At 43.1% G+C, this 22,848-nt stretch overlaps 1 protein-coding gene across 8 annotated transcripts in view; it reads left to right on the forward strand.

Moving 5' to 3' along the window:
• Window positions 1-6,654: 6,654 nt before the first annotated feature.
• The window catches only part of PROM1 (prominin 1), a 58,138-nt gene continuing 41,944 nt past the window's right edge, over window positions 6,655-22,848 (forward strand). For 7 of the 8 annotated variants that reach the window (XM_090139643.1, XM_090139645.1, XM_090139648.1 and 4 more), the window contains exons 1-2: window positions 6,853-6,976; window positions 12,945-13,355. In XM_090139643.1, coding sequence (XP_089995769.1) covers window positions 13,136-13,355 — 220 coding nt within the window. In that variant the 5' untranslated portion in view covers window positions 6,853-6,976; window positions 12,945-13,135. The other variant, XM_090139644.1, reaches the window with a different exon arrangement.

Genomic DNA, 22,848 nt, shown 5'->3' on the forward strand with positions numbered 1-22,848 from the left:
ACTGCATCAGCCCTCAGCTCATACAGAATATAAAAACTAATATATAAAATGTTTTACTGCGGTGCGTTGTGGAGTACTTTTTACAGGATGATTGCTTCTACAACTGAAATATGATTTGGGAATTTATTTCTTTTCCTCAGTACAAATAGCAACATCTACAAATCTGCCAAAGCAAATATACAAGCCTGTACAGAAGCAGAGGCAGCTCATGGTGTAACAGAAAGTGAGAGCTGGCAGCCTTGGGAAAGCTTTCCCTAAATGTAGTGAAAAGTCCTCTCATCTGGACAAGTAAAGTGAGACACAACAAAACAACTCTAATCCTTTGGTACTGTGGGACAGTTCATAGCTCTTATGCAGCTGTTCAAAAGAGTAGAAATGAAATTGGAAGCTGAATACAGACAAGTAAATGAAAGCTAACATTTTTATTTGTTAATAAGGAGAACAAATTGCCATTCAGACAGTTCATATTCCCACAAAGATCTGCTGTTGTCTGAAGCCTTCCCTCCAGAAGTCTGATGTGTCTGATGAGTTTCATGTTGAAACCAGTATGTGAGCCTCCATGACTCGATGTATGTTGTGCATATGAATAACACAAAGCAGTCAGAACAGTCCTCCCTGGCTCAAAAAGCCATGAAATAGCACTTCATCATTCATTTCCTCATTAGACACAGAGCAGACCAAAAACCACAGGACTTGATGCAGCTGATGAGTAAATACAGGATGAAAGTTTCATCTTTCCTTTACCCAGTCTGCATTCAAACTCTCTGATTTCTGTACCTGCATGGCCAAAGGATGTGCTCAGGTGAACAATGCCCTGCCTGGTTCCCCGGGCTTCAGCATCCCTTGAAGACAATATGTGATCTAATACATTCACAGCCAGAGATTGTTTGCGAAGAGCAAACCAGCATGACAACAATGATGTGCTCTGGCTGCACTCATCAGCACGACTGTGAGCTCAAGCACAGAGGGAGGGAAGTCTCAGCCTGCAGCAGGGCAGATCCAAGTAGCACACCGAGGTCCTGGGTGTGAGGCTTGCTCTTACTCAGGCTAGAGTTCAAGAGTACAGTTTAGCTTTAGGACAGTGAGCCTCAGGCATCCTCCAACACTGTAAGTGTTTCTTGTTCGCAAATACTTTGTGTTGCCATGAAATACTTTAATGCGGAAAATCATTTGACATTCTGACTTGCTAAAAGGCAAAGGAGCTCAGTTAAAGGTCAGCTTCTCTTCTTTATGTTTTTACCAGTGGGAACATTTTTCCTTTTCTTGGTCTCTCATCCTTTAATCAGCAGGGAGGTCAAATACAGGAAATAATGAATTAATGAGAATGTTAGTAAAAAAAATCCGATCTCCTCCATAAAGTTCCAAAAACATTTTCCTTAATAAGAAAAAATCCATAGCATTATAGAGGCTTCAGGCATTTATGCCTGAAGCAAGTTACCATCAGGGCTGCAATCTTCTCTTGCTCAGCCCTAATAAAGATTTTTGTGCCAGCCCTGGGAGGGCTGAGAAACGAGCTGCGAGGTGGCAGAGGAGAGCTGCACATCTGCTTTGCATGATAACAGCGCATGGGGAGCAGGCTGCCTTCCCAGTGTCAATGGAAAGCAAGGCTTCAGGATTGGAAGGGACAGAAATACTGCTTCCTTTAAGTGTGCACTTCAACAAATGAGAGGGAAGAAAAAGCTCACGACTGAGCCCAGAAACCTGGGCTAAGTTACAATAAAAAGTGTTCTCTGCCACTCTACAAGAAACTTAGTGATCAGAAACAAAGGACTCCGCAAAGGACTAATAGGAGTCACCCTATCCTGTTAATAAATGTTCAGCTGAGGTACGGTGTGTGTGAGATAAATAGATACCTCACGCAGTTCATTTGAGGAGACTTGCACTAGTTGTAAAGTTAATAATAGAAACTGGGGCGAAGGGGCCTTGTCAGGTTAACGCTGTGATGTGTGCTGTTTGTGTGCTCCCTGCAAGACGTTGTGAGTTGTGGTGGTGTCATTCTCCCTGGAAACATAATGAACTGATGGATGCCTCCCTTTCTGGTACTTTCTTTTGCTACCGATATTCTATACTGATATTAAAAATAACCTTCTCCCAATCTTCTTTACTCCTGTCAGGCAGAATTTACTCCAGAGCAGACAGACAAAAGAAGGTCACTGCAGCAGCTAAGCTCATAAGGTAGGATTACGTTTTGTGGGAGGCATGGGAGAGCCACTCTGTGTGGAGGGGACTTCTGTATATCAAAGGGTCACTCACAGAGAGGAAAATGGATCCGTTTCTTCCTGACAACTGACTTCTGGGATCAACATCTTTGCTTCTGTGCTAGCTTTCAGGAGTGCACTCAGTTTGGCTGATTAATTATTTCTGCAGTGTTTTGTTCCTACTGATACACAGATACTCACTTTAATACCTTGTCTAAACTGTATGTTACAGCCTTTCCTGCCTGTGGGACTGCACAGGTCCTAGCTCTTGTGGCCACATCCTCCATCAAGCTGCTTGTTACATACAGCTGCTGCAGAGAGAGGGCCCGTGATTCAGGCCTCTGCATCACTGCAGCTGGAACCAAGACCTGGAGTAGTTGTTAGCCATTTCTCCCCAGTCTTCTTTCAAAGAAACATTAGAACCTGGGCAAGCTTCTTTTGTTCCAGGGCCAAAAGGAGATGTGCCTTTCCCGTTGTAATTTCAAGCTTCTCTGACATACTAATTTATCAGAATGTCACACATCAAGAAAGACTTGCAAGCAAAAATAAAACATGGAGATGATAGCAAAACTGGGTGGGAGGAGCTCAGATAAGAAGTGACAAGTGCAGAGCACATGCATCATGCAATCCCTGTCATTTTGTAACTTTATCTCTGAAATCTGTTAGAGCAACTTGTAGTGTTTTCCATCAGATGAAAAGAAATGAATATAATTCTTAAGCTGTTTGAGGAGTTGTCATGCAGATCTATCACAGTTGTGAGGAGGGGGCAGAGCGCAGTGTAATGGCAAGGCGTGTAGCTGACAAAGCATCAGCTCTCTGAAGGCGTGAAGTGATGTACAGCGGCATTAATCTTGTGTTCGGATGAAGGCAAGCGTTACTGAGATTATATCACAAACTGGCATGAATCAAAGGTCTACAATGAAATGCCATGTTATTTGCTAAGTCTGAGAATGAATGAGAATCAGATTGTCCATTTCCTTTCTTATTTTCCCTCAGGAGTAAGAAATTAAACAAATGCATTGTAAGCTATAGCACACAGCAATTGTGCTGTTTCCCACCATTCTTATAAGTCCCAATTCTTCCTTTAAAATGTGTGTGGTTGGTGTATAATAGTGTGACGTACTTTCCTTGACATTTCCCTGCCTCCTGTCACCCCAGCCCCCTGTTTTCCCAGCGTCTGCAGAGCCCGGGCTACAAACTCACACAGACCATAATCCTTTAAGCCTCACATCCCACAGGAGAATTAAGGACAAGGAGGGATGCAACTGTGGATGTCAGAGAGGGGACAGACAACAGGGACGGGGAGATGAGCAGGGGGAGGATATGGGTACATGGGCAGGCACTGAGTTGGTTGTGAGAGCCTGACCTCCCTCCTGCCCCTGCATTTCTGGCTCAGATAGAGGGCAGGGCTAAGCAGAAAGAATAATGGGGAGGCAGGGAAGGACTTTGAGGTTATAATCTACAGAAACTTGGGGAAAATGGTAACTGGGGTAGGTACAGTGTCTGTAAACCACTTATCTCTACAGCCCCAGCACAGGGAAGACATGCTGTTTCTCTCTCCCACATCCATGCACACTTCTCTCCCTGACAACATTCAGAAAACAGCCAGGGGAAGTCTAAATGCAACATAAGGGCTTTTTAGCCTCAACCTTTTTCTTTCTGGGAGAGGAGAAGTTTGGACACCTGATTTTAGCTCTCTTCAGGCAATGCTATACCTAGCGCAACTACGACTAATGAAAAAGGTTATTTATCTAATAGACCTTTAATCATCACTGCTTAAAAATCAATTACATGATACAGCTTATAGTTAAGCTCTAAAACTCATGTATCTTCCTGTTATCTGAGGATTTTCCTCTGAGATAACAGAGATGATTGATACTCAGCCAGATTTCCAAATGCTCGGCACCAACAAGCACAGAGCAGGTTTCTTCATCCAGCTGTTCCTGTTTTGGACACGTATTTCAGAGCAGGTTTTCAAGGGCCGTAGAACCTACTGTGCTGTGGTTTGTCAGAGCACTTCCTCGCTGATGTCAGCAGTGAGGGGTTTGACTATTTTGGGGACCTGAGTGCTGAGATCGTTTAAAAGTTTTGACCACAATGGATAAAGACAGAGGGTGTCTTGATGAATTTTAGTCCAAGTGTCCCAGAACAGAAAGGACCACAGGAAGAAAATTGTGTGGTCTCTGGAAGAGAAGTTTTCTTGATACTGTTTCAGCCTGTTCCAACTGTGTGCAGTTTTCACACGTTCCTTTTTCTGATGTGGCAGCAGTGCACATGCAAATCTGGTAACATGTTCGTGGCCAAATGTCAGGCAGGTAAATGTGCAGCCAAGTAAACCTGGCCTCTGCTGTGACTTGGACGGGGACTGCAAGCTGGTGCAGTATTTCCCACTTCACAGTCCACCCCTACCTGACATGCAGAAGAAACATCATGGAAAGGTCAACAGCTGCTCAGAGCACTTTCAGGCCAGACATACACTTGGCTTGCCAGCAATACAGTGGGAGGCAGCTGAAGAGGTCAGGCTTCCATCCACCGTATCTCAGTGACACATTAACCAGGTGCTTCTCAGAAAACACATTTTCAGTACCTAACATGGATAATGTTCATCAGGAAACTGGTGTTGCCTTAGTTCACTGACAAAGCACCTCCATTAACAGAGCTGCTCTCGATTTAGTTTAGTTTGAATTCTTCTGTGTGAACACTCATGTCTTTTTCCTGTTTGTCCTGCTTGCAAACTGCAGCCACATTTCACCTAACAGTCCTGTGGTAGCCTACCATTAACCTCTACTAAATCTATTGCGTTAATCAGTAATCCAAAAGAAAATCTTAGTGTCTTCAGCTCCAGAAGGGCTCAATGTCCTTACTTTTCATTCCACGCGCTTCTCTTCCATAATCCCACATCACTGTCTTTGATTTCTGGCAAACTCTTCTGCTGTTATTTATTGCTGTAGCTATGCGCCTTCACTCTGCAGTTAAAAATCAGTCAAATGGCACCAAGATTCAGCTTCTCTCTTCTAACACTGCACAGGAGTGTTAGAAATCAAATCCACCAGATCATTAGATTAATAGTTTTGGTTACATGCAGCCTATTGTTTGGAAGGCAAATTCTCTTGTATATAGAAAAATGTTCATCTGGAGCTTGAGAAGGAGCTGTACTTCTAAATTTGAAGACTATCTGCCTAACTTAGCACACTTGACCTTTTGCCATCATGTTCTGTGTCTCACCAAAACTATAGCATCACCTGTCTTTGACAAACTGCTTGGGTACATAGCAGAACTGTAACAAGAGCTGAGACAAGAGCCTCTGGCTGAGCTCTGTGCTACGCTCTCCAGCTTGGGTTGCAGCACTCAAGCTGAACAATCCAGGAACTGTGCCGGTCAGAATAGTTGTTCTTTCTGAGTGGAGCCAACGTGGCAGCTTGTTCTCCAGTGTGCAGTGCTGGCAAATGCCCTGAGTTGAAATACAGGTAAAATCCAGCCTTGCAAAATACTGAAAAATATTCAATCCTTGGCCAAAGTTATAATAGCAAGACAGCCTCCTGCAATAGCAGAAGCCTTGGTTTCATAGAATCACAGAATGGTTGGGGTTGGAAGGGACATTAAAGCCCCTCCAGTTCCAACCCCCTGCTGTGGGCAGGGCTGCCACCCGCCAGCTCAGGCTGCTCAGGGTCCCATACAGCCTGGCCTTGAACACCTCCAGGGATGGGGTACCCACAGCTTCTCTGGGCAGCCTGCTCTAGTGCCTCAACACCCTCTGAGTAGAGAATTTCTTCCAAAATCTAACCTAAATCTCCCCTCTTCTAGGTTAAAGCCACCGCCCTTACCACCCTCCCCTTGGCATCTTTCTACCTGCACAAAGCCATTTCCATCAGTGTCCTCTCCATCAGTGCTTTCAGGACCTCTGAGGAGTCAGTGTGATTCTGGATGTCCAGCAGAAGTTCCTGCTTTGCCCTGAGTGGTGATGCTGGGCAGTGGAGGGCCTGGTAGGAATTGTAGGAATTGTTTCCAAACCCAATGACTTGATATTGCAATGAGGGGCACAGTTTTGAAACACCGAAACTGCAAATAAAAACCACAGAGGGCAAATGAGGAAAGCACAGGAGCCTTCGGAAGCGTGTTACTGTGTCACGGCATAAGGAAAGGTGCATCTCGTCTGACCGAGGTGTCACGGGCTCAGAAACAAAGTCACTCTGAAGAAAAAACATGGACTCCGGCCCCAAAAGAGGCGATAACCTTGTCAGGAAAGAAGGGCATCCACCGGGAGGGGTGAAACGAGATGTTCTTACAACGACCGATGAGAGAGGGAACCCGGCGGGGAGCGGAGCCGTGCCCGCGCCGCCGCAGCCCGCCCAGCAACAGGTCGCGTTCGCAGCGCTCCCACCGCGCCGCAGCCCGGCCCGACCCTGCGGGCCGCCCCCACGGCGCCCAGCGGGGCGAAGCGCCTCACGCTCCTCCTCTTCCTCCCCCTCTCCCTCCTCCGGCCCCGGCCCGCCGGGGTGGTCCCGCAGCCCGGCCCGGGGCAGAGCCCGCCCTCCGTAATCCATGCGCGGACGGCACCGCCGCTGCGCTCTGAGGCGGAGCGGGCCGAGCCCCGAGCCCGCGACCGGAGCGTCCGTCTCCTCGACCCCGCTCCGCCGGTGAGTGCCGGGCGCGGTGTGCGCGGGGAGGGGCGGCAGGTGGGGCGGGGCTCCTCCCGCTGCGGGCGGCACAAGTGCTGCCCTTCCCGGAGAGAAAGTGCGGCGGTGGCGGCGGTGGGAGAGAGCTTCCTCGGGAACCGGGTGAGGGGGGCGACCGGCGGGAGAGCCGGGAGGAGGGCTCGGTCTGGGTCGGGAGAAGCCGGCTGCGGGAGCAGCGGGGACGGCTGCGGGAAAGGAAGGGGCTGCGGCACGGCGGCGTGCGGGGAACCAGGGCGGATCCGCCCGCGGAGCAGAGCCGGGCGGCGGGGACGGGGAGAGAGGAGCGAAGAGCTCCGGGGATGTCCGGCCGCTGGGTGGGGGGGCCGGGGCCCTCCGCATCGCTTCGTCGCGGGGAGAGACCCCCCCGTCTCGGCGCTGCGGCGGAATGGTGGCTGCGGGCGAGGAGGGCGGCTCGCCCCTTCCCGCCGTGGGAGCGCGCTGCGGCGAACGCCGCACCTGGGGCGGCTCGGCCTCTCCGCGGCGCGCGGCTGCGGCGACAGACATCGCGTATCGCCATCCGAGCGCCGTGCGGGGGGAGGCGGCCGGAGAAACTACCGAGCGGTCCGTGTTCCGGCGGAGGCAGAGCTGGGGCGCCCGCGCTGCTGTGCGGATCGAGGACTCGGCGGCGTGGCAGGGGGCAGAGCCTCGCCGGCGCAAGTAATTGGGAAGATGAGGGAAACTTGGTCCGAGCTGCGAGGGAGCGCGGTCCGGGTCTGCTGCTGGGGCTGCGCTCAGCTCTCGCTTGTTCCCGTTTGCCGAAAAGCTGTCTAATTATGGGATGTCTTTGTGGTGTCCTGTGTGATGCTGAGGAATGCTCTTCCAAGGAAAGGCTTTATGAGCACTGGGGTAAACGTGTCGCTTAATCTCATGTTAGATATTTGGTTTTGGATCGTTTAGTGAAAACATAAACTTTTAGACTAAAAGTCAGAGCCGTGGATCTTCTGGGGAAGATATCTCACTTGGAGTTTATTTGTGTGCATATGTTAGTAAACTGCTGTGACTTCTACAGCAGCAAACAGTGCAGGGTTGGCTGGTTGGTGAGTGGGTTTTGTTGGTTCTTTTGGTTTTATTTGTTTGTTTGGGGGGCGGGGGGTTGTGTATATTTGTGTATTTCACACACAACCAGCTAGCAGCTCAAAGCTAACCTGGGTTGCACATACCCATGTTCCTGACTTGAGTGCTTCACGTTGAGCACCAACAAGCACAGCAGGTGCCTCCTGCAGCTCCCTGGGGTGGGGGATTTTGTTTGTGTTGGTGCCGTCAGGCAGTTCTGCAGTCCCTGGTGCTTACTGGGTTCGTTTGCTTTCTACTCCTATGGCAACAGGTTGTAATCCTTGGTAGGCTTGAGAGAGATTGTGTCAGAAAACTGTATCTTTTGGACTTGATGGTGTCTAGCTTAGCTGGCTGTGCTGTATCTCATTTGCAGTTTGGTTTTAATGCACATCCGGGAGTTGCAGGCCAGCTGTAGCTACCTGTGTTGTGGCTGTCGTAATTAATTTCAGTCTTCCTCTGGTTGCTTTTGCTGGAACCTTGAGTGGTATTATGGACTCGGGTTTTCAAATGACTAATTAAAAAACATGACAAACGCAGCCAGCTCTTCAGGGTGGGCTTCCTGCGGACAGCTGCTTCTTCCCCTGTTCTGACCTGGTTTGCTGCCAAGAAGCTCCCACATTGAGCTTGAGCAATGTAGCCTCTGGTTGATTGAATTTCAGTTCACAGGGTTAATCATAGCCACATCACTGCACTGCAGAGTTGTATGTGCATGGATTGCAATGTTAAATGAGAGGCCGGTCGTGTAGTAACAAAGAATGGGACATCATGATGCTTCTGAGGAGGATATCACAGTGCTTCTGAGTTCTGCTCATTAGCATAGGTATCATCATAAAAGCAGTTACTGAACTTCTGCATCTCAATCTGTCTCTTCTTCTTCTTAAACTTGCACTGCAGTTGCTGAAGCATTATCAGTTTTGGAAAGCACTGCAGTTTGTTTGTTTTCTAATACGAAGTGAGATATACCAGAGATGTGATAATACTGCAGCACACATGGTGAAGCAGTGATGATGTTCTCCACACACAGTGCTTTCAACAACAACAACAAAAAAAGCCTAAGAATTCAGTTTAGTGACTTATGTGGGATACTTAGGTGACAGCTGCAGAATAAAAAGCAAAAGCTTCATTCTTGTAAAGTGGATGCTTGCAAACTGCACAGAAAATGAAGTTTTAATTGCTACGTATCTTCCATAGTTAACAAACAGTTATTTTCTTAATCAAAACAGTAACAAAATGAACACCTTACTTGATAATTAATGGAAGCACTCCAAAGGTTCACACAGTTGATTTTTCTCTCCCTGCTTGCTTGAACGTGGCACGAGTTGTGCAGGCAAACTCGTACTGATGTCACGCTGCTTTGAAGGAAATGAGATGGCCACACACTGCAGTGAGGATTATCATGAATGGTATATATGTCATTTCTGCTCATATACCACGCTTGCAGTTCTCACAATTTCATGGATTGATTTTTTTTCACTTTCAGCACTGTTCATCTAGCATATTCAGCTACTAATATGCTTCCAGCTTACGTTTTGTGGGCTTTTTTTTTTTTTTTTTTTTTAAATAGTTACTGAGATGAAGGTAACTACAGGGAGCTTGTTACATCAGTGTTATTTTTAGGTAGGTTGAACAGCTATTGAATGCTCACAGGTAGCCTGAGTTATAGGTTTAATAGTGCTTCTGCAAGTTCCTGCTCACTATTAATGTAGCATTTATATAGTTTAGAGAAGATTTGGTGTCAGCCTGAAGGAATCACTCAATAAGCCTGTATATACCAAGTTCATTGTGATGGATTTGCCAGTAATGGGAGAAAGAGCACATCTGGTTGAATGCTGCAGGTTCTTTGATTTGCAAGATGCCTGCCTGCTTTTTGAGAAATACTGAACTTCATAAAGGCTCAGCTGAAAATTATACAGACCTGGACATTTCTGTAGTGTCTTCAGAGTGGAAAGATGGTTGTACATCTCTATGCAGCAAGATATTGTTTGTGCCTGCAGTACAGGTAGTGTCCTTGCAATTTCAGTAGCATCCTTGTTGTGAAACTGCCAGGATTCAGTATCAGCTAGTAGATGAGTTCACACTTCTGCCAGGCATTATTTTTCAACATCAGAAGGACATTTTGGTAGTGCTTTGTTTTCCCATTCGTACAATTAGATTTAGTTTAAATTGTCCTTAGCCTAAAACTTGGTCTGTTGGGGGGGGGGGGGGGGGGAAGAGATACAAAAAACAGTTGTGTGCATCTTCCCACTTCTCTCTAATATAACAGAGCTCACAACAGAAAACTTGCCCTGTCTTCTATCTCTGCCTTAGGACTCCAGTTATGGTCATCTTCCTCTCCAGTTTTATCATTCACAAATGCCCCTAGCATTCCCATGTAGTGTTTTCAGCCTGTTTTTTTGTCCAATTCTGTAACTTCTGCAGGGGTCAGTGATGGTGTGTGAGCGTTATCTCCTGACTTGCTGAGCTCTTGGAGAGCATTGAGAAGTCTCCAGAGCACTCAAATTTACTCGGAAAGTGTTCAGACTTTTTAGTAAGAATTCAGCTTGGTTTATTTCATTGAGCTTGCACAACCTTCACTGATTTGTCATTAGGAGAAAATAAAAATCTATTGCACTTAATTGGGATTTTGTGATATTTTATCCCATGGAGTTTCTGTGGGTCTGATAATAAACTGCCATCAAAGCAATTTTCATTTTCCGTTGATTTCTGCATTCAGCCATGGTGTGGTAAGTGTATTAAAGAAAATTCTGCTGAGAAAATGTCTTTTCAGCTGAAGAAAGCTCAAGAATCTCAGACTCAAGAAATGATTGAAAGGGGAAAAATAATATGTTAGAGCTGGATAACTGATGGTACACCTCTCTTATAGGGACAGGCTGAGAGAGCTGGGGCTGTTCAGCCTGGAAAAGAGAAGGCTCCAGGGAGACCTGAGTGCAACCTTTCAGTACCTGAAGGGGTTCTGTAAGAAAGGACAGACCCTTTAGCAGGGTCTGTTGTGACAGGACAAGGGGGAATGGTTGCAAACTAAAAGAGGTGAGATTTAGGTTGGATATAAGGGAAAAAAAAAAAATTATGCAAAGCACTGGCACAAGTTGCCCAGAGAGGTGGTGGCTGCCCCATCCCTGGTGACATTCAAGGCTGGGCTGGATGGGGCTCTGAGCAACCTGATCCAGCTGCAGGTGTCCCTGTTCAGTGCAGGGCGGTTGGAGTAGATGGCCTTTAAAGGTTCCTTCCAACTAAATGGTCTTATGATAATTTTTTTTTTCTGACATTATTATTTAATTAAGCATATCTTTCTGATATGGAAATCCGTATTTTTTAATGTCTGCTAAGATTTTACATTTCAGTGTTGGACATTGTATATAGAGACATATAACACTGGCTCTTTGAGTATGGCTTGGTAACTCTGATGTTCATGGGATTATAATTGTTTTTCTTGGTTTTCACTGGGCATTGGTGGAAAAATAGATTTAAGTTTTCTTTTTTAGCTAGATTGGGTTTCAGGGAAACAAGACTGTCCCTAATTATTTGATCAAGTTTTGTATTTCCGTGTTCCATGTTTTTCTTGATGCTAATCAGACTTCTGAATACAGGAAGGAGCAGTAAACAAGCCTGCCATATGATTTCCAGTGAGTCAGTGCTGGCTTTCAGATGTGTTTTACTAGGGACTGTAAAGCATGGGAGAGACAAAGACTCACCTTGCTCCAACTTCAGAAGTGTTCTTGTCTTCAGACCTCCTCTGACATGGAAGCACCTTGGAAGTGAAGAAGCTGCTGTGGCTTTGGGCTGGCTGCAGCTGTGATTGCAGTGTTGCTTTGCCCACTGTTGTTGCTTTGCACTGGGTGCTCCCTGCTTTGAGGTGGTGGCTGGTTGTGAGCGGTGCGTTCCCAGTCGTCCCCACTGGTGGCATTCTGATCAGTGGGTGAAGGCTTTCCAGAAGTGAGCCAGTTTGATGGATGACTTCCAAAGTCAAGAGGGAGCAAACGCTGCCTTTTATTGGTTGTGCGGACTTCTTTGGGTCATTTTTTTTGTTGTGTGATTTTATTTTTTATTTTTTTCTTGAAGAGAGGGAGTTTTTCCTTGGAGAGCACTCCCGTGCTGCAGTATGGCCCATACTGCGCTGAAGGAGTATTAGCTAGCTCCAGGTAGATGAAAATGTGGCCAAGTGTTTTGTTGGAAACTAGGGGATTTTCTGCTTGTTTTTCTTTTCTGACAGTTGATGAAAGTGTTGTGGTTTTATAGACTGACAACATTCTTAACACTTTACAGGCATCCAGAGTCATCTTAATGCTACTCAGCTTCAACAAGACGTTTTATAAAAGCTATTGGCTGCTCAGGCTCTGAAGGAGAACATTGTGAAAGTTTGAATTAATTGCTTTCTACTGAAAGCAATTGAGGACATACACTGTTATCTTTCAGGGGGACAGGAGATTTTTTTTTTTTTTTTCTCCTTAAGTTTTCAGTGATAAAAAGTTACTGTAATGTCAAAACAAGTGGAAGCTTAAATTCTTTCTTGAGATGAGTCTTTGGCCTTAGCTATGAAATGGGTGTCATGAAGTGCCATCTGCAAGGTTGTTTGTGGGGAAGGGAGTCCTATAAACTAAAATGTTACAGATTAAAGAAACTGCAAGATACAGCTAGTAGTCGTTATCCTCTATAGTAACTACAGGTAGCTGACTAGATGCAAACTACTGTAAAGTGACATACAGCGTTTAGTTAGAACTGCAGTTTGTATGTTCTACCTTAATTTTGCATATTTTCTCTGGAGCTGTCCCAATGCTCTGCTTTGTTTTTGAAAACTCATTGACCTGGAACTGTGCGTAATTGTTTTTATCCCTCTTTCAAGTACAGCATGTGTAGCAGACCATTTTATTCACAGACTTCAGTTCTTTTTTTCCTCTGTCCTTCCAAGCTTGCTTTTACAAGTGATGATAAGTTCAGTGTCTGCAGGTATCTTGCAATTTCTGCTTGCATGCCAGTACCTTAATGAGCTCAGAATTTTTTTCTTTCTTTCTTTTCCTAGAGATGGTGCGCTGAGTCACTTCCATGAGAGGCTCCTATACCACTCCAGAACAAGAAGGCATTAAAGAATAAGGGTGTGAGGGTACCAGTGCTTTGCTGTTGAGAAATCTAGCTCCTAAGTGAATGTATTGAAGATTTCTGGAGTTGATGGGACAACTACCTCTACCTCAAATTTTATGAATACTGCTAGCCATGGCTGTGGAACTCTGTCTGCTCCTGCTGTTGTTTTGTGGAAGTACTATTTCAGAGGTTCAGCCTATATACAAGCCGCCTCCTGGGACTTTGGATTTTGGATTTGTACCTGCCAAGACATATGATACAGGTGCATACCATGAACCTGGGCCAATAGGAATTTTGTTTAAAGTAGTCCATGCTTTCCTGTATCTAGTGCAGCCCAATCCTTTTCCTCAAGGTAAGCAGATAAACTTGTTTTTGTTTTTCATGTTAAGATTTGTTACTGTTTCACTCACATTATTGTAGATAGCAAGACAGTAATTTGGAAGTAAATGCTAGTAGGGGCTTTATTAGTAGCATGCCACGTGGCCTATATGCACACTACCATGTCAGATAACACCCAACTATGCAGAACAGAAAAATGTTATTAATGAAAATGAAACGTTAATGAAATTTCACAGCACTTTTCTTAGATATCTCAAAGCTGTCATTGATACATTCGAGGCTGTTTTCTCTTATGTGCACTCAGAAATGTGGGATTAGGAGTAAAGCATAATTTGCAGGAGTAAAGCATGATTTGCTTTGTATTTAATATTAAATCCATAAAAGACAGCTCGTTACGATTTGTATGTTGTGATAAACATTCTTTTTAAAATACAGCTTTATGAGATGCACTCTCAGAAGAATCATAGAAACTTAGCAACTAGAAATAAACTCCTTTGGTTTCCATATCTTCATCCAGACAACTCTCATCTAAATCCATTTCCATTATACAAACGTGCAACTTTGTGTTTCTTTGTGATCCAGAGTTAAGAATGAAACTGCATCTTTCTTCTTTTTCCATTCCTTTTCTACTGAGTTCTTCTAAAGGGGAGGCTGAGACATGAGAAAAGTGTGTGCTTAATGAGACTACATTGCTTGAAACGTGCTTTTGGGATCTGTGTGTCTGTGGGGTTTGTAGTTGTATCAGTGGAACTTTTCAACGTGCTTTTTGTTTAATTTAGCTGTCCAAAGAAAATGCTAATGTTTGTATAATATTGATATTTTAAATTATACCAAGGTGAAGTTTCAGTGACCTAAGAACAGCTTTGGTTTGCTACTGATTAATTTTGGCATTTTAGCTGTGGCTATGTATAAAAGGAGATTATATTATTTTGTAGTATATATTTCAATTATGTTAAATCCTTTACTAATTTAACATCTTAAATTCTTCGGTTACAAGCCTGTATAATACCTACCAAAGATTATTTGCTTGTATTTTTGCCATTTCTTCAATAGCTATAGAAGAATGAAATCAAATGAATTCTTTTTATTCAGACAAGTGCCTGGAGATCCCAAGGTTAATCTGGGGAGCAAAGGTCTGACCTGTTCCCTGCATTATCTGTCTTCCCAGCAGGTTTTACTCCAGGTGTACTGAGGGCCGTTGCGTGAACCTGACAGGAATGTCACCTTTTGGAGGAACACTTTCCAGATGCCTTTGCTTTTGTGGCCTCTTTCCTGCCGTGAAATGTGCAGATGAACTATTTTACTCTCATGAGATGTGATATGCTGAGTTGTCTGCCTTCAGCTCTCAGAAAAAGGCCTTAGTTCTGTCCAGAGGCCCGCTTGAATATTTTACTCTTTCAGTTATGGAAACTTGAATTCAGTGAGATGTTTACTGTGCCTCTGTAGTAACAGGAATGTGGTCTATAGCTGTGTATGTCAAATTTAATGTCATGTGACCAAAACATACAAATGATTGAGTATAGAGTTTGCTGTCAAGTCACATGGAACTGTTCATGTTAAGTTCTACATCAAGCATGTGGATTTCTGTGAAATACAGCATTAAAGAGAAAGGAACCATCTAAAAGTAAATCACTTTTGCTTACCTCGTGAGTTTTGCACGTGTCACTCATCTCATTCCCTCCCAGCAGATGTTTCCAACCAAACCACATGTTCTTAGGAGTTTGGCTTTTAGTGCTTTCTTTAGGTGAAGTCCTTTCCTCATGCCCCCACGTACCTCACTGCAAAACACAGATTTGACGGATCATGTCAGTTTGAGTCATACCATTTAATTGGTTAATCCTCTTAATCTCTTTTGCCATATGCTGTTCTATTTTCACATTCAGTGTATTAATAGTGTAGTTAAATATTTGAAATGATGTTTTTTTTAAACTGTCAACTTGAAATAGGATTAATTCTGATTCAGAGATGAAAATAAACGTAATCACAAGTATGCACAGAAAGCTGTTTCGGTGTGTCTGACTCCAAACGTCATCATTGCTGTTGGTCTGCAGCCCCAGAAGAGTTAGTTCCAGGCTGATGCCCCAGAGTAGTGCACATAACCACAACACAGGGTAGAAGTGTGGCTCACAGGCAGAGCTCTGTATCAGTCAGTTATAACTTTGATCTTAGAAGCCTTATTTTTTTTTTTTCCCCTAGTACTTGGAAGTACTTACTGTTTGCTTTTCCAATCTCCAGTTATGCTTAGCTGGGAGGAAAAAGAAGGGAAAAAATATGAAAAGTGACAGGATTGCCTAACTGCATGTAGATAGATATTCCTGCCTTTGCAAATCATTTGTGTGCTTCCAGTAGTGCTCTGATGTTACAGTTCTGTACACCTTAAGTCCCAATAAAGCCTTTAGGAAGGAAGCTAGCATGAGCTTCCTAGCCTGTGATAAAGCAAAAGATGAAGTCCTTGGGAAAAGTTGTTCTTAAGTTTTTCAATTGCATGCAAATTTATTTAAATGTTCTTATTAGTTACTTTAAAGCTGAAAATGATTATTTAAAAAGAAAATCAGCCACGAGGTATTCTATAAGTTTGTTTTTGGTTTTGTTTTTACTTCCTTTTTAGTTAAATCTGAGTAATTGTCTGATAAACAGCTTCAGACTAAGTATGTTGCTCATGCCATAACGTTTGTGGGCATGCAGCTGAATCTAAGTTCAGATTTAATAGGTAAGTTATTAATGGGATTAAATGCAGTTGTTAAGTAAAGCACACTGACAGAACCTGAGCAAGGAACTGTAACCCTTTAGGTTTGCTTAAATTGCTGAATCTTTAAGAACAGTGCTGTACTGATTGGATATCTGATTGCAGTGCTTCAGTGAGTGTGAACAGATCTGCTTTCAGCTTCATCTGTCAAATACTTTTGCCCTTACTAGATAATGTACTGCTGCAAAGGGAGTGATTCACTCTGGAGCATACCTGCCCCTGCATGGAGTTACTGATGTACTGGGGTGGAAGAATCTGCTCAGTCACTGGCTGCATGATGCTCAGTTGGTCTCTTCAATTGTGCAGTGCCTTGAGTTGTCTGTTTGTAACATGAAGAGGACGGTGCTGCTGCTGAGACTCTGTAGGCTCGTTCTTTCTTACTATTAACAGCTTATTAATTTACAATAAACAGATGATAACAGAAAAATTATAGGTTGCTTCCAGCACTCAACTGAGAGGACATCTACCAAAACAAGCTGCCGGTTTTTGTCTTAGAATTTGTTGCAAACTGCAGCTTAGCATGATAATAAAGTTAAGTCACTTTGCAGATGTGACGTGGTGTGTGTCACCTGTTGTGCTGGGGACCTTCAGATATGAACTTGCTGTAGAAGGGGCCTGGTCAGTGTGAGCCCTGGCTGTGTGGCTGTCTTAGCGTGGCTTTGTTCCCATGGAAACTAATGTTAGTTGCAGTAAGACGATTTTAATCTGAAATTCCACTTGCCAGCAGGATCTGCACTACAAATCTTCAGTTTCACAGCTTGTGTCTTGTAACTAATATGCAAGGAGTTCACAAAAGAACTAAGCTGAAGTTCCTTTTCTTTTTAGATAAAATAAGACAAAAATTTAAGGCATGTTCACCTTGTTCTGCTGTACCTGAACATATCACTAGGCAGTTATGCTGCATACTTTTAATTACAACTGCTTTGTAAATGCTTCTATTTCTGGATTGCAACTTTAATGCAAATGTGAATGCAGGACCTTGCTAGGCAAAGCATGGTGTGGAGAGGTAAATGTATATTCCTTATGGGAAAGAACAGTGAGCAGTTTCGTAAACCTGGACTGCACCTCTCAGTTCTGTTTGCAGAGTCTCTTATTTTGAGCAGTTTCAGCATCTTTCAAAGCTGCTGCAAATCATGGAGTTTAGCAAGTTTGTTTTGTGTCTTCTGTTCTTGAAATCATTGTCTCACATGAGTGTATTCAGCAATTGTAACATTTTGTACGTTAACATTAAAAAATCACATCATTTTATGTGAGTATAAACAGAGTATGCCTAGCTAGTACAGCTGCAATGGAAAAGTGTACCTCCTTTTCTGGGTACCAGTGTGTATCCAGCAAAATCCAGATATTGTGTGGTGTGTTTTTTTTAATACATTAGATGTGTTGGATGAGAAGGAACTGCGTGCATACTGCTTCTGACTTTGGTTCAGGTGCTACAGTTCAGCAACATAAGGCAGCACTCAGTTTTCCAAGGCGATTATGAACTTTTATAAGAACTTATACTGATCTTTGTGTGGTCATATGGGGTGTACGCTGAAAGAAATTCCTTGTGTCTAAGATTAGAAATACTGTGGAATATTGAGCAGCAGGAAGATAACAGGATAAATTAGCATCTTCTTTTCTCTGCCCACTCACATACACTTAAGGAAATAGCGTTTAAAAGATCATTGCTCGTTTCATGCTGGGAAGTTAAGAGGTGCTCTGCTTGATAGCATACATATGTAAACAAGGAACACAGAAATAGTTTCTGACAAAGACTTGGGGTCTGCTACTTGTAATAGGCACCAGAAGCATAATTCTTTTTTTTTTTTTTTTTCCCCAAAGCTATTCCAAACTGTAGACTATCCAGCAAATAGCTTGTCAAAATGATTTTTTGTGGACAGACAGAGCTTTTGGGTGGGGGAAGCTTATACAGATTGTCTATTGGAAGCCATCACAGGAGGGGAAAAAAAGAAGGTTGCACTTCTCTAATGTCATCCTGCCTATTTCATTTGGATTATGTAAACAAGGAGTCCCTTATGGAGACAAGCATTATGCAAAATATATGTAAGTCAGTTGTAACCAGTGTGACATATATGATAATCTGAAAATCTAGCGCTGTACATGTATCTGGAATCTTTTCTCTGCAGTGTTCTGAATGCTCATTGTGATCTGGTTTAACACTGCCTGCTGGCTGTGCCTAGGAGAAAAACATACTTCAACAGCAATTGAAAAATGACAATCCAGCATTGCAACCTCGATAACATTAAGGCAAAAAAACAGCTTCCAGATAAGTCAGCTATGTCCTCTGTCTGTTGGAAGCAGTGGCTGGTGTGTGGTTTGGGTGTTTTCTGGGAGAGCTGACTTGGGAAAGCTGTTGCAGTCTGGGGAAATATCAGAGTGGGGATTGAAACTATCCTGACTGTGCAACATTCATGGGAGACATGAAGTACAGCCAAAGAGCTGGCCAGTGGTCTTCCCTGCATTGGTGCGTGGGGCTGAGACCTGGAGGTTCTAGCTGTAAGGATGGGAGGATTGAGAAGTACAGGACAGGATCTTAGTGGGTGGCCTTGTTTATTGTTCTGGGGAAAAAAAATTGACTATTTTATTAAACCTCTCCTAAAAATATAAGTATTTGGTTGATTATTGCTCCTATGTGTAGTGTATGTGAGTAACATAAGTTATTTTGGATGTGGCATGGTGTCCGTGTACCAGGAATTACACTGAAATGCTGAATTAAACTCCTGAGAACCTGTGTGCATTCATTTTGTGTAGTGTCTCTAAAGGATTGGCTATCCCACATAGTATTTCATGAGAAAGAGAAAAGCAGGTTTAAGCATCAGTTTGTCTGCATTTTGCCTTTCAGATACCAGTGCACAGTGACAGTCTTAGAACACACCACGTGAATATGCTGGTAGTTTGTATCCCTCTCTCTGGTAGCAAAATTATAGTCAGGGCATCTGAAACATTGAGTGTCTTGTATGGTGAGAAGTGTGTTGGAATAGGTTTTGGGTCAGCTGCATTCTCTGGTTGTATATCACAAGTGGATTTTTAGGCCACCAGCAAAGGCTCCCTGTTTTTCCTGGCTTGACATTGGGACTGATTCTGGTTTCTCTTCTCCCCCCTCCATTTTATTTTTATGTGCTATGTTCTCTATGTAGTATTGGACCTCGTTTTCTCTTCTAACTTCTAGTTCATGGAATGTTTGTGGAGAGAGAGAGAGTGAAAGTCTCTTAAATTCAAATAATAGAATCACGGAACTGTTGAATTGGAAAAGACCACTAAGATCATCTAGTTAAACTGTCAACCCCTTGCCATCATACCACTGATCTACATCACTCAGTGCTGCATCTTCACATTTCTTGAATACCTCCAGGGATGGTGACTTCACCACCTCCCTGGGCAGCCTGTGCCAATGCATCACCACTCTAAAAGAATAATTTTTTCCTAATATCCAACCTAAGCCTCACTTGGTGCAGTGTTAGGCCATTACTTCTCATTCTGTCACTGCTTTCCTGGGAGAAGAGAACAACATGAAGCGAGTCAGGAGTGTGGCAGGGGGGTTGGAGATTCATGATCCTTGAGGTCCCTTCCAACCCTGGCAATTCTGTGATTCTGAGAAGGGAAGTCAGCTGCCACAGATAGTGTAGTTTGAATTTATGGGAATATACACCTTAGTGTAAGCTTACCTGTCTGCACTGTGCAGATATATTTTCTGCTTGTCTGAAAAGAGTAAATTATTACCCGTATTGCATTTTAACATAGTTGAGAGCTTTATGTTCTCTGAAAATGCACCGATTATTTTGTTTTTGTGAACAGTAAGCAACTGTTAAGGTGGTGAATATTTTTACTGGTTTGGATGTGTAGCTCAGCTGAAAGCTGCCATATAGAACAAATAGAAAGGTGAGGCCTTTCTTCAGTGTGGCACCTTTCCTTTGTCTTTGAGTTTTGAGTGAAGGAGTGATCTGTATAGGATTTGGATCCAACGTGTGTGCCACAGTAAGCAAATGTGGAAGATTTTGACCTTTGCAAAAATGAAAGAACATAGCGACGGAATTCTGAGAAACCACAGTAAAGCTGCCAGAAAGCCACTTCTTGAAGTAATTAAAATGTGGTACCAGCAGGGCTCCCGTGCATCACTACCAATCACGTGCATTCGTATTTTCAGCGATTCACTGTAGCAATATAGAGAGAGGATTTTCTTGCTTTTCTCAGTTTTGGAGCTTCTGAGGACAGAAGTGAAGAGCAGGAAAAATGGTATTGTTCATACAATGGAAATATGTACAATTCTAGTGAAGTCCAGTATGTTACACAACCTGTGAACGATTAATTCCCTGCAGTGTGCTCAAACAGACAAGCGTGCACAGCGTACCAAGTTAAATCTTTGCTTGTAATCTGCTGTAAATCCTTACCAGATGGCGGCCTGGAGAGAACTTTAGGTAGCTACTGCAAACAAAATAAATGCCCAAAAAGTAGCTGCTGTGGCACAAGCAATGCATTGCAGAAGTTTCATTGTCTTCAGAATATGAGATGATGCAGTTTCTGTGTGGATACTTCTTCAGAGCTTTTTACTTGTCTTGGTGTCTTCTTCATGATATATGCAAATATATTGTGAACTCCAGAGATTTTTCTGAAGACTTCTCTCTTCTTTCTCCAAATTTTCAACAAGAACAGAACTTTCTTTGTAGCAAAGAACAGCTAGAAAGTCTCTGCAAAGATTATTTTCAAAGGAGAAATCTTTCATTCTGGCTGCACTATAACAGACAGTATAGTAGCTATAGTACATAGCATATAGGCTATTTTTTGTCTCTAAACCTTTTCCTGGTATGGCTCTTTAATGTTGTCTTTGTGCGTTGAGTAAAAGCAGAATGTGCCCAAAAATGAAAGTGTGTAACTCTACTAAAGGAATATACTTGGTCTGGGGCAGCTGTAAGGTGTGAGGATAGTTTGTGGAACACTGCAATTATTTGTTTGGTCTTCCTGACTAATAACAACTGACTAATAAAACTTCTGTAGTTTCATCAGTGCTTTGGGGAAGTTAGGGAACTTTTTTCTGTGCGTGAATGGCATTCATAGATGTTGCTAATCTAATCCACTGCTCTATAGTTTCTTCTGTAAATCTGTCTTATTTTCTGTTAAGGGTGTAAAGGGAATCTGATATTTCAGATCCTGGTTATTGCAGCATGCAACTCTTGCTGCACTACAGTTCTGCATTTTCAGCAATTACAGTGTACCTGCTCCTACCTGTGCTGATTAAAACTCACTCAGTGTTGTCTACTCCTGTTCATGGCTACTCATGCATCTCTTTGCCTGTAGGATCCTGCTGCCTTTACCCTCTCACATCACCCTTCACCTCATCCACTATAAGTTAAGGCTCTTTTTTAGGTGGTCTAGTAACTTGTCTTTTCACCTACAAATAAAACAGTGTGTGCTTTCCAAGTCTAACAAGATGTAAAATGCATTCACTGTGTATTTGCTTTTTGTCTCAGCTAGAGACAGAAACAGAGTACTCTTGGATAAGCTGGGAATGTAGCATATATATCTTGCTTTTGACCATGTAATTGAAGAATGCAGCCAGAGAATGTGAATGGGAGATGATCATATTGGTTAGAGGAAGCACCATACTGAGAGGAGAAGGTAACAAGGCAGACTGACATTGCAGATGTGATGGGAGGTTAAAGTAATTAGGCAATTTAGTTTGTAGTTGCTGGTTTTAACCTCCATTCAACCACCTACCATAGAATATCAGGTCATAGGGCATCATTTTACATGTCAGAAAGCAAGTGCAATGACAAGGTTCCTTTTTTTTTTTTTTTTTCTATGATTATGGTGTTTTGCACTTTATTTCTTTAATGTGCAACATGATTGGGCAGGGAATTTCCTTTTGCTATCTCTAGGGTAAGCAGGTTCTTGTATGAGGGTTTTAGAACTGAGGGAATGTCAGTGTTGCTCCCCTCAGCCTCCTCTGCTCTGGGCTGAACAGATCAAGGGACTTCACATGCTCCTCATGCATCCTGCTCTCTAGACCCTTCCTCATTTTAGTAGCCCTACTTTGAGCACTCTGTAGGTTTTCCCTTCTTGTAGTACCTAAAACTGCACTTAGTGCTTGAGTTGAGGCCCCAGCAGTGCAGAGTCGACCTGGGACTAGGGACAGAGCAAGCGTGTGGATCCATGAAGTAGTTAAGCAGCAGTAAAGGAAAACACCCTAGCTTATCTACTGGAGGAGATTTCTTCAAAGGAAACTGAATCTGACTATAATTAAGGCCTTCTAACTTTGAGGAAGCAATGAAAATTCCACTCAGGTCAAAGCAAGTTTTCTAAAATGTCAATAAACTGAATTTGCTATAGAAAACCCAAAAGATTTTTTTTTCTCTGCTAATAAATCTGAAATGTTTTATGGTTTTCTTGGACTTGCAAGAGGTAGTTTATAGTCTGAGTCATAATTAGAGAGGAAAAAAACAGTCTTGAAGCTATTTTAATTAATTAATTTCACACTAATTGTTGCTGTTTATTCACAACACTGAATGGGGTCAAACTGATCCATATTCAGAAAAACACTGAACTGAGCAGTGTATACATAATCCATTGACACTGTCTGTTATAGATGAAGGGGAATGGGGGGAAGTTCTGTGATAAGAGATGGTGTGAAAGCAGTTATTATCATGTATATTATCAATATAATTCTCTCCTGTTGTTCTGAAGAACTCCATTCAGTGCGAGTTGAATGCTTCAGTCACGGTACTTACTGGCTAGCTTGAAGTTTTTTTCAGAATAGAAACTTAGT

Source organism: Phasianus colchicus, chromosome 4 (genome assembly GCF_987193195.1).
Source record: "Phasianus colchicus chromosome 4, bPhaCol1.hap1.1, whole genome shotgun sequence".
Classification (NCBI taxonomy): Eukaryota; Metazoa; Chordata; class Aves; order Galliformes; family Phasianidae; genus Phasianus; species Phasianus colchicus.